This window comes from Alosa sapidissima, chromosome 1 (assembly GCF_018492685.1).
Source record: "Alosa sapidissima isolate fAloSap1 chromosome 1, fAloSap1.pri, whole genome shotgun sequence".
Classification (NCBI taxonomy): Eukaryota; Metazoa; Chordata; class Actinopteri; order Clupeiformes; family Clupeidae; genus Alosa; species Alosa sapidissima.
Window position 1 is genome coordinate 1,933,319 of NC_055957.1, and position 12,500 is coordinate 1,945,818.

At 47.1% G+C, this 12,500-nt stretch overlaps 1 protein-coding gene across 8 annotated transcripts in view; it reads left to right on the forward strand.

The window, feature by feature from the left end:
- The window catches only part of mark3a (MAP/microtubule affinity-regulating kinase 3a), a 45,368-nt gene that overhangs the window by 28,964 nt on the left and 3,904 nt on the right, over positions 1–12,500 (forward strand). For 2 of the 8 annotated variants that reach the window (XM_042085501.1, XM_042085515.1), the window contains exons 10-15: positions 846–945; positions 2,424–2,536; positions 2,686–2,833; positions 3,143–3,381; positions 3,699–3,793; positions 4,188–4,430. In XM_042085501.1, coding sequence (XP_041941435.1) covers positions 846–945; positions 2,424–2,536; positions 2,686–2,833; positions 3,143–3,381; positions 3,699–3,793; positions 4,188–4,430 — 938 coding nt within the window. Of the gene's footprint in view, positions 1–845; positions 946–2,423; positions 2,537–2,685; positions 2,834–3,142; positions 3,382–3,698; positions 3,794–4,187; positions 4,431–4,638; positions 4,666–11,507; positions 11,621–12,088; positions 12,146–12,500 lie in introns of all 8 variants that reach the window. The other 6 variants (XM_042085469.1, XM_042085476.1, XR_006030680.1 and 3 more) reach the window with 6 other exon arrangements.

Genomic DNA, 12,500 nt, shown 5'->3' on the forward strand with positions numbered 1-12,500 from the left:
ACACACTACACACAGAGTACACACTCACACACACTCACTCACACTACACACACACACACTAAACACAGAGTACACACACACACACACACACACACACACACACACACACACACACACACACACTACACACAGAGTGTACACACACACTCACACTCACACACACTCACTCACACTACACACAGAGTACACACACACACACACACTACACACTACACACAGAGTACACACACACACACACACACACTACACACTACACACAGAGTACACACACACACACACTACACACAGAGTACACACACACACACACACACACACACACTACACACAGAGTACACACACACACACTACACACACACAGACAAACACACACACACACACACACACACACAGACACACACAAACAAACAGACACACACACACACACAACACACAGAGTACACACACACACTACACACACACACACTCACTCACACAAACACACAAACACACACTCACTCACACACACACACACACACACACTCACTCACTCACTCACTCACTCACTCACTCACTCACACAGACACACACACTCACTCACTCACACACACAGACTGCATTCCCACACACGCTCCTGACCTCAGCTTGTTATCCATCTGCAGTGCTGATCAATATGTCCCTTATTGATGCTGATACTGAAGGACACAAAGCACACACACACACATACACACACATACACTGATGCAAACACACACACACACACACATACACGGACACGCACATGCACACGGACATCATATGCACACACAAACACACAGGTGTGGTGTGTGTGTGTGTGTGGTTGTCATGGTGATCTCCTGTGTTGTCAGCAAATCATGAAGGACAGATGGATCAACGCAGGAGCAGACGAGGACCAGCTCAAGCCCTTCATCGAACCGGAGACCGACATCTCTGACCAGAAGAGAATAGGTGTGTGTGTGTGTGTCACAGTGTGTTTCTATGTGTGTGTGTGTGTTTGTGTCACAGTGTGTTTCTGTGTGTCTCTGTGTGTGTGTGTGTGTCACAGTGTGTTTCTCTGTGTGTGTGTGTGTGTGTGTCTGTGTGTGTGTGTCAGTGTGTGTGTGAGGTGGAGGGTCATCTCCCAAGATGAAAGACAGAGAGAGATGAAAGATGGGGGAGCTATGACTCAGTGAGCGGCAAGAGGGTGTGTGTGTGTGTGTGTGTGTGTGTGTGTGTGTGTGTGTGTGTGTGTGTGTGTGTGTGTGAGTGTGTGAGAGAGAGAGAGAGACTGCATAAGGTGGCATTACATAAGACCAGAACACAGCTTTAATCCCACACATACACACTCTCCTGAGCTTCACCTGCAGTCTGTTATCTCTAGGGATAGATGAGCTGTGTGTGTGTGTGTGTGTGTGTGTGTGTGTGTGTGTGTGTGTGTGTGTGTGTGTGTGTGTGTGTGTGTGTGTGTGTGTGTGTGTGCATGTGTGTGGTAAGATCTCCCTATTCACATGCAGGGCAGCATGACCGTAAGAGACAGGGGATGAAGATTAATCAGTAAATGCTCTCTCTCACTCACTCACACACACACACACACATGCACGCACGCACACATGCAGAGGCGGTAGATAAGGCAGGTAATGGTATGTGTGGCTGTGTGAGAAATGTTTGTGTGAACATTGTGTGTGTGTGTGAGTGTGTGAGAGTCGTGTGCAGGGACTGAAAACAGCATGATTCTCATCTCAGCTCGTTCTGCAAAAATTATTTTGGCTCCTGTTCCAGAGTTGCAAGGCCTCTCCTCTAAATCCCAGTGTGTGTGTGCGCGTGTGTGTGTCTTTGCTTAGCCTGGCGAGCCAGACCCACAAGATGTAGGGTCTGGGCACTCACCGTTCGCAGTGCTCAGTCCGAGGGGCGGGATAATCAGTTGTCTTTCAAATTCCCTCTGCACGCAATAGGACAGCGGCAGCGCTATGAGTCCCATGTGTTTCCCACCAGCGGAGCTAGTTGGCTAGTTCAAACTTTTGCCAACTTAATAAAAGCTTAACTCATGTCACACTGTTCGCCAGCAGCAACATCCATCTGATTTGTTTTCAAGTAGCAGGGAATTCAAGCCAAACCGTTGCAACTCTGCCATCAATCATTATGTTAAGCCCACCAAACGACTCTATAGACGATTTCAATGTCCTGATTGAGTTTCGATTTCTGGAGCTCACAAGCCAACGGAGAGTTGCTAGACTAGCCCTGGCAGCAAGGGGCGCTTCTAGATTTCTAGGCTAGTCTTTGCTATGTTTACCTATGGTTTTTATGGTTTATGATGTGTGTATGTGTGTTTGCTATGTTTACCTATGGTTTTTATGGTTTATGATGTGTGTATGTGTGTTTGCTATGTTTACCTATGGTTTCTATGGTGTGTGTGTGTGTGTGTGTGTGTGTTTTCTGGTGTGTGCCAGACGTGATGGTCAGCATGGGCTACTCTTGTGAGAAGATTCAGGAGTCACTGTCCAAGATGAAGTACGATGAGATCACCGCCACCTACCTGCTGCTCGCCCACAAGGCCAATGAGGTGAGAGCCCCGCCCCGCCCGGCTCTCCACCAATCACAGAGCCCCACTGCACTGGGCTCCTCTATCATTGGTGGAGTTTGGGCTTCATCACATCTATTTGGAGAGAAATGCCAACTTTTCAAGTGTGTGTGTGTGTGTGTGTGTTCTAGCAGGAGATCAGTGATTCCAGCTCCAGCAGTAATCCCTCATTGTCTAAGACGAGACCCTCCAGCGAGCTCAACGGCCAGTCGCCTTCTCACCTCAAAGTGCAGAGGAGTGTCTCCACCAATCAGAAGTCTCGGCGCTACAGCGACCAAGGTGAGCCAGCCAATCAGGTGTCGTTCCACTCACTTATCACACCACATCACACATCATATCACACGTGTGTCTTGCATGGCGGGTGTGAATTTAGTGTGTGTGTGTGTGTAACATGGCGGGTGTGAATTTAGCGTGTGTGTGTGTGTAACATGGCGGGTGTGAATTTAGCGTGTGTGTGTGTAACATGGCGGGTGTGATTTCACTATGAACTAATCATTTACTGCAGCAAGACGTTCAGCCTCGTTCACTTCCTGCTTCTCTGCGTTCACTTCCTGCTTCTCTGCGTTCACTTCCTGCTTCTCTCCCCAGTGAGTCCGGTGTCGGCCGGCTCCAGCTCGTCCAAACGGGCCGTGGCGGGTTCCGGAGAGGGTGACCAGCGGCTGGAGGGGGCGCGTAAGCCGCCCTCACACACACACACACACACACCGCCCTCACGCACACACACACCCCCCTCACGCACACACACACCCCCCAGCCCCATGCTGGGCAACGCCAGCAACCCCAACAAGGCAGACATCCCCAAGAGGGGAAGCATCAGTACGCCCAACGTGAGTGTGTGTGTGTGTGTGTGTGTGTGTGTGTAAACTAGCCGTTTGTGTGTACTGTTGCTTGTCTTTACTGTTAAACAAACAAACTGTGTGTGTGTGTGTGTGTGTAAACTAGCCGTGTGTGTGTGTGTGTACTGTTGCTTGTCTTTACTGTTAAACAAACAAACTGTGTGTGTGTGAGTGTATGGCCCATCTCTACATGATGTTGGCAGTCTTGTTCTATGCCACCAGCTTGTGCCACTTTTTGACTTTGTTGCTATGTACATCTGGTGTGTGTGTGTGTGTGTGTGTGTGTGTGTGTGTGTGTGTGTGTTTAGAATTCTGGAGGCATGTCGCGCAGGAATACATATGTTTGCACTGAGAGAAACAACGCTGAACGTCTGTCTGTGATTCCCAATGGGAAAGAAAACAGGTATCACATACACACACACACACACACACACACACACACACACACACACACACACACACTTACACACTCACACACTCACACACTTACACACTCACACACACTAAGGACTCCAACAATAGGGACCAAACACTCAGTAGAACTGGAACCTAGAACTGCTCTGTGTGAAAATGCCTAATGTTCTCTCTCTCTCTCTCTCTCTCTCTCTCTCTCTCTCTCTCTCTCTTTTACTCTCTCACACTCTCTCTCTCTCTCCCTCTCACTCCCTCTCTCTCTCCCCCTCTCTCCCTCCCTCTCTCTTTCTCTCTCTCTCTCTCTCTTTCTCTCCCTCTCTCTCTCTTTCTCCCTCTCTCTCTCCCTCCCTCTCTCTCTCTCTCTCTCTCCCTCTCTCTCTCAGTGCGTCCCTGTCCCCCGGTCAGAAGAACCCAGGTGCGTCCACTCACAGCATCAGCAGTGCTGCGGCGCCTGAGAAACTCCGTTTCCCACGAGGCAGTGCGAGCCGCAGTACCTTCCACGGGGGTCAGTTGAGAGAGCGGCGCACGGCCACCTACAACGGCCCCCCCGCCTCCCCTACGCAGGGCCGTAGCCGCGGCAACACCAACAACCTGCTCACCAAGCTCACCTCCAAACTCACGCGCAGGTAACACACACACACACACACACACACACACACACACACATGTTCTGATCCTTCTCTGATGTTGAAGTCTTTTCTGAATTGATGTCTGACCCTTCTAGTGATGTATGTGGTGCTCATTCATCTTCATTGGTCCTCATGGGGTGTGTGTGTGTGTGTGTGTTTCTCTTCTCTAATGTCCTGTGTTTCCTCATCTTGTGTTTTGTTGTAGAAACATGTCATTCAGGTTTAACAAAAGGTAGGCCCCGCCCCTCCCTCGCTCAGCCTGTCGTCTCGCTGCGTGATGACCTTTGACCTAACTCTAATTAACTCCACTTAACGGACTCGTTAACACACCTGTGGACTGCATCAGCCTCACACACACAGGGCTGATTAACCCCCACACTGGGCACGCACGGACCACACACACAGACACACACACAGACACACACACACACACACACACACACACACACACACACACACACACACACACACACACACACACACAGACACACACACACACACTCGGCTGATTAACACCCACAGTGGGCACGCAAGGACCCCAGCAGACTGCGTCTTAGGGCTAGCTTATACACACACACACACTCTCACACTCACACACAAAAGGCTAGCTTAAACACACACACTCTCACACTCACACACAAAAGGCTAGCTTACACACACACACACTCTCACACTCACACACAAAACGCTAGCTTACTCTCACACACAAAAGGCTAGCTTACACACACACTCACTCTCATACTCACACAATCAAAAGGCTATCTTGTACACACACACACACTCACACACAAAAGGGAAGCTCACACACACACACACACTCACACTCACACACCAAAGGGAAGCTTATACACACACACACACACACAAAAGGGAAGCTTAGGGCCTGTCCACACGGAGACGCTTTTTAGGTTAAACGCAGAGGTTTTGCTTCGTCTTGGCCGATCGTCCAAACGAATCCTGTAAACGCACTGCCTGAAACCGCACTTTTTTGAAACCTGGTCCCAGAGTGGAAAAATCTAAAACCGTAGCCCGTTTGAGTTCGTTTAGACAGCGAAACCGCACATCCTGCTTGCGTATCGATGATGTCATCGCCACACCTCAGCTGCCCTGGACTTGCACTTATAGTATTGCCTAACAATACTAGTTTTCATACATGACATTACCTACGATTACACTCCGTTAAGATAAATATCACAACTGATGCTGCGCAGCGCCGATAGCTTATGACTTGGTGGACTGAACACTGTTTTTCCCGGTGTTTTTTTATGCATTCTAGCTACTGTCAGTGACGCGAGAGAACTTAAGTTATTAGGAAAGTGCGGTGTAAGTTTAGGCTACATTAATTTGTGCGTAATGCCAGTGTCATTCATTTATTTTACATGTCTTACAACATATATACATGCATTCACAGTCGAGTGAAATCAGATATAAGCAGACGCTTAGAACTCACGTTAAGCCGATGGTAGCACACTGAATGCAAATGCGCGATTTGATGTAGGCAAAAGTATTGACTGTTACTAACGAAGGTTTTATAGCAATATTATAAATGTGGCGACAGAATAGCCTAGAACTTGTAGCCTAATTGCGGTGATAGCCAAAACTAATGTGAATCACAGACTATCCTACAACCAAAGAAAGTAAAGGTGATTAGTAGGCCTACCTGCGTTAGCCAAATAAAGGACGGAACTGCACCCTTCACAAACCGTAAAATAAAGTTTATTAGTTTTACAGTTGACTACAGTTGACCGTTCACCATCAGTCCACACAAACAATTCTGGTTTCCTTGCACTAGCCATTTTGTCATAGCCTATTCTGTCTGTTTGTAAAGCACAAACTTTGGTCAATTTCTGTAAAGAAACAGTGCCACCTATAGGCCTGGGGTATGAAGTAACATGTTGAGTCGTGTTGAGATGGATCTGTTTGGACGCAAATATTCTTGATACGGTTCCAGGGAAGACGGAGGAAAAAAAGATCGGTTTGGTACGTGTGGACTAGGCCTTATACACACACACACTCACACTCACACACAAAAGGGAAGCTTATACACACACACACTCACACACAAAAGGGAAGCTCACACACACACTCACACACAAAAGGGAAGCTCACACAGAGAGACGCAGACGTCTCACTCATCTGACATCATTTCCTCCCCGTCCAGCCGATGAGTGTTGAGTGGACTCCCACTGAAGTAAAGGGGGCACGTGCCCCGTCGGATTTTCCTCCCTGATATTTTTTGATCACAACTTTGTTCCTATAATGCTCCATAATAATCCAGAGCCTATAACGACTCAAAGCGCGAGTCCAACACGTCACATCTAGCTTTGTATGGCAGTAAAGTTATAGCCAAATATTTGTTTATGGTTAGACTAGGCTAGCTAACGTTACACTGACATAACGTAACTTAAATAATTTCCGCTACTTTCCAAACACGAGGTGTTGGACTCACGCTCGGTAACCAAACACGACGTGTTGGACTTGCGCTCGGTAACCAAACACGAGGTGTTGGACTCACGCTCGGTAACCAAACACGACGTGTTGGACTTGCGCTCGGTAACCAAACACGACGTGTTGGACTTGCGCTCGGTAACCAAACACGAGGTGTTGGACTTGAGGCTCGGTAACCAAACACGACGTGTTGGACTCGCTCGGTAACCAAACACGATGTGTTGATCTCGTGCTCAGTAACCAAACGCGGTGTGTTGATCTCGTGCTCAGTAACCAAACGCGGCGTGTTGGACTCTGTGGAATCCGGGGGGTCTGTGGCACACCTGAGAGGGGAGGAGTCAGGGCATTCTACCGGCTGGACTGGGAAAATGATGATGTTAAACAGGGCTGAGTCATGCTGTGACTCCTGTTACACAGTGCTGAGTCATGCTGTGACTCCTGTTAAACATGCTGAGTCATGCTGTGACTCCTGTTAAATATGCGGAGTCATGCTGTGACTCATGGAGTTGAGGGTGCAGGGACAAACTGAGCATGCCTGAGTACTGCTGGTCTCCATGATGATCAGACCAGAACAGTCAAGTGCTGACCAACTCACCACTAATCTCACCACAATGCATGTGTGTGTGTGTGTTTGTGTGTGTGTCACTCTTCAGCTACAGATGAGGGCATCTCTGAAGTATAGTTCTGTGTGGAATTGCAGTGTGTGTGGTGCATAACCCAAAAATGTGTACAGCGTGCGTGCATGCTTGCTTGTGTGTGTGTGTGTATGTTGGTGCATAGGGAGTCTGTGTGTGTGTGTGTGTGTATGTTGGTATTTTGGTGCATAGGGAGTGTGTGTGTGTGTGTGTGTGTGTGTGTGTGTGTGTGTGTATGTTGGTATTTTGGTGCATAGGGAGTGTGTGTGTGTGTGTGTGTATGTTGGTATTTTGGTGCATAGGGAGTGTGTGTGTGTGTGTGTGTGTGTGTGTGTGTGTGTGTGTGTGTGTGTGTGTGTGTGGTGCGGTGCGCGTAGTCCTCAGCCACAGGGGAGGGGCTCAACCATACATCTCCACTAGAGATGTGTGTGTGTGTGTGTGTGTGTGTGTATTAGGGGTGTACAGTTTGGTGTGTACCTCAGTGTTTAAGTCACTGTTTGGCTCATTGTTGGTGCAGTAAGCCTGTAGGTGTTTGTTAGCCTGTAGCCTGTAGCCTGTAGGTGTTTGTTAGCCTGTAGCCTGTAGGTGTTTGTTAGCCTGTAGCCTGTAGGTGTTTGTTAGCCTGTAGCCTGTAGGTGTTTGTTAGCCTGTAGCCTGTAGGTGTTTGTTAGCCTGTAGCCTGTAGGTGTTTGTTAGCCTATAGCCTGTAGCCTGTAGGTGTTTGTTAGCCTGTAGCCTGTAGGTGTTTGTTAGCCTGTAGCCTGTAGGTGTTTGTTAGCCTGTAGCCTGTAGCCTGTAGGTGTTTGTTAGCCTGTAGCCTGTAGGTGTTTGTTAGCCTGTAGCCTGTAGGTGTTTGTTAGCCTGTAGCCTGTAGGTGTTTGTTAGCCTGTAGCCTGTAGGTGTTTGTTAGCCTGTAGCCTGTAGGTGTTTGTAAGCCTGTAGCCTGTAGGTGTTTGTTAGCCTGTAGCCTGTAGGTGTTTGTTAGCCTGTAGCCTGTAGCCTGTAGGTGTTTGTTAGCCTGTAGCCTGTAGGTGTTTGTTAGCCTGTAGCCTGTAGGTGTTTGTAAGCCTGTAGCCTGTAGGTGTTTGTTAGCCTGTAGCCTGTAGCCTGTAGGTGTTTGTTAGCCTGTAGCCTGTAGGTGTTTGTAAGCCTGTAGCCTGTAGCCTGTAGGGCACTTTTATGTCCCTGTACTGAAATTTTGGATTTCTTACAAATGTGTCATATGATGCTTGATATATATATATATATATATATATATATATATGATGTAAGTATATATATATCTTAAAATATTATGAAGATATAAATATTATAAGAAAATGTCCTTTAGTAAGATTTTTAAAGCATTTTAGGGCTCCACATGCACCTCACCTGAGGTCTCAGTGTTGAAAGACCTAAAACAAGCAAAAGGACATTATTTCAAATGAAAGTGTTTCATAAACATATTACATAAACCATATTCAAATATTGTTTTCATTAATATGATTTCTGTGTACATGTGAACATGCTTTACAGATTGTGATGGTTAGGATGGATTTTTTATAGCGGTTGATTTTTTTTGTCATATTCAAAAGTGACTCTAGCTGCAGAACGCCAGGTACTGCTTACCTACAGTTCACTGGCCATCTTGTGATGCACAACGGGAACAGCATTTTGAAAGGCTGTCACATGTTCGTTGGCATTAACTGGCTAAACTGACGTATGATCCCCCACTTTATATATCGGTGTGAGAACATGGAACATGGAACATGGTCCGCATGCGAAAACAACGTGCTGTTGACTACTATTAAATCCTGTATTTGGTGCATTCCCTACACATCTGTATTGAACGTCCTGGACCTAAACACGTCGGTACAAATATGTGTGCCTTTACACTAGGGCTTTGACTCCGAACTTCGTTATTCGAATATAATTCGATTATTTAAAAATTTAAAGATATTCGAACGAATTTTAGGGATCTCTTAATATTCGAACCTGTAGCCTATGGAAATGTTTTCCATTCAGATTCTGAGGTTTTTTTCACGCCTTCTGAAGTGAAATCGCGAGCTCATTAGCAAGGCTATTATTGGCCATCTGGGCTCCTGTAGGTTAGCATCCTGGCTGGTTCGCGCTTAGCTCCCACATAGACATTTTTATTTTAAACTTAACCTTCCTCTGATTTTAATCACCTTAGTTATCAATCAAAGCAAACAGGGAAAAGAAATGGCAACACAATCATTAAAAACACTCAAATAAATAAATGTGCAGATAAGTCTGAATGAAAAGCAGCACTGGTTGAAGCCTGGAAATATTGTAAACAAAGTAACGTTAGCTTAATTTGCTAATTTAGTCTACTGGTTAGACTGTTCAGTTTCCCCACGTGTGTTTAAGTTTCAATTTAATACTTTTTCTCCTTGGGACAGGCTGTTTGAGTCTTGGAAAATACTTTTCCATTTGCATTGGGATTGAGATGATTAGAATTTAGCAGTCAATTTGAATGCAGTAGTTTTGAACAAATTCGTGCAGCGTGCTAATGATGCTAACCGGATTTAATAGCAATTTAGCCAGTCGTCTTGCACGATTAATTATATGTGCATGCTGAGGAGGAGGGATGCACATGTAATCCAAACATTAATCGAGCACGGGGCAAGGAGAGTCTGTGTTGAGGTAGGCCTACTTCTACCGCCTACTCTGGTAGAGTTTGACATACTACAATGCAAGATATATTTAGCCTATTTTATTTATGGACAACATAAGGCAGGAGGTGTGTGTTGCTTTTAATTATGAATGTTCTATCGAACATATTTTTTATTGATATCGATTACATGTGCGATACATATCGCTATCGTTTTATCGCCCAGCTCTATGCTCAATAATAATAATTTTGACACACGCATAAATACTAAGCCTTTCGTGCACGTAGTCTATTGACATTGACTGATACACTGCTCTCTGGTGGACAGAACAAATAGAACTTAAGTTTGATACCAATATCGGTCTTACTGAAGACATTTAATGGTTAAAATATTATTAATACATATTCGAATATATTCGAATTTTAATATTAATAAACAAACGAACTTCGAATATGATTTTTGGGCAAAAGTCAAAGCCCTACTTTACACCCCTGTTGTGCGTGCGTGCGTGCGTGCGTGCGTGAGAGCACATAAAATGGCTGTGGCATACTCTGTTTTTTCTGTATTGGTACGCTGCCCCCTAGAGGTCATGGAGAGAAATTCACACAGCACTCACTCTACTGTATGGAGATCACTGCATTCCACCTGCCTCTCTCTCTCTCTTCCTCTCCTTTTTTCTCTTTCTCTCCTTCCCTCTCTCTCCTTTCTTCCTTCTCTCTCTCTTTCCTTCTCTTCCTCTCTTTCTCTCCTTCCCCCTCTCTCTCTCCCTCCCTCTCTCTCTCTTCCTCCTCATCTGTATGTACATCATAACATCTCCCATGAGAGACTGCATGCTGTGCAGGAAGGGTTACTTCATTTGATATGAGCACACACACACACACACACACGCACACGCACACACGCACACACACACGCACGCACGCACGCACGCACGCACACACACGCACGCACGCACACGCACGCACGCACACGCACACGCACACGCACACACTACACACGCGCACTGCACACGCACGCACGCACGCGCACACGCGCGCGCACGCACGCACGCGCACGCACGCACGCACGCACGCACACACACACACACACACACGCACGCGCACACACACACGCACACACACACACACACACGCACACACACACACACACACACACAGGTGCCGTTTTTGTGTATTACTGTCACTTCACTTCTGTCTGATTCTTCCTCTCTATGTTCTTTCTTTTCTTTTTGTCTACCTACCTCTTTTTCTCTCTCCCTCTCTCTCTGTCCTCTTTCTACTTCTCTCTCTCCCTCTCTCCCTCCCTCTTTCTCCATCCTTTTCTCTCTCCCTCTCCCTCCCTCTCTCTCTCTCTCTCTCTCTCTCTCTCTCTCTCAGGGTCACTCTTGACCCCAGCAAGCAGCAGTCAGCGCTCAAACCCAGAGAGCCCGCTGTCCCTTCTCCTTCCTCCACTCTCTCTACCCCCTCCAACCCTGCAGCCAAGGCTCTTAGTAAGTCTCTCCTCTCCTCTCCTCTCCTCCTCTCTCCTCCTCTCCTCTCCTCTCCTCTCCTCCTCTCCTCTTTCCTTCTCTCCTCTTTTCTCCTCTCCTCCTCTTTTCTTCTCCTCTCTCCTCTTTTCTTCTCATCTGTGGTTCTTCTCTGTGCTGTTCTTTCTTTCTCATCTGTCATCCTTCTTTCCCTCTGCCCCTCTGGGAGATTGACAGGTCTTCTCCCGGCCCCTCTGGGAGATTGACAGGTCTTCTTCCTGCCGTTTTGAGCTTCTCCCCGCCCCTCTAAGTGACTGATTGACAGGTTCTCTCCCCACCCCTCTGGGAGATTGACAAGTCCTCTCCCCGCCCCTCTGGGAGATTGATGGACTGGGCCCCTTCCCAACCACCCCCCCCCCCCCACCCCGCCCCCCTGGGTGATTGACAGATCATTCCCGCCCCCCTGAGTGACTGATTGGTCTTCTCTTGCAGAGACAGGAGCAGTGGCTATAGGGAGTTGTAGGAACACGCAGTCGGACAGTGCTGAGAGTAAGGGCACATTCAAACACACACACACACACACACACACACACACACACACACACACACACACTTCATGCAGCCTCATTGAGACCTGTGTGTATATATCTCAGCATACGTGTGTGTATGTGTTCATTCACACTCACACACGTACATATTTACGTACGTGTCTGATTGTGTTTTTGTGTGTGTATATACGCATACGTGTGTGTGTGTGTGTGTGTATACACACTCCGGTCCACCCACAAAAATCAGCATGTATGACGCACACTTTGAATGTGTAGGAAGATGGGTTAGTCGTATATGGCGTGTGTGTGTGTGTGTGTGTGTGTGTGTGTGTGGATATTTCAGCTTTTATAGCCTG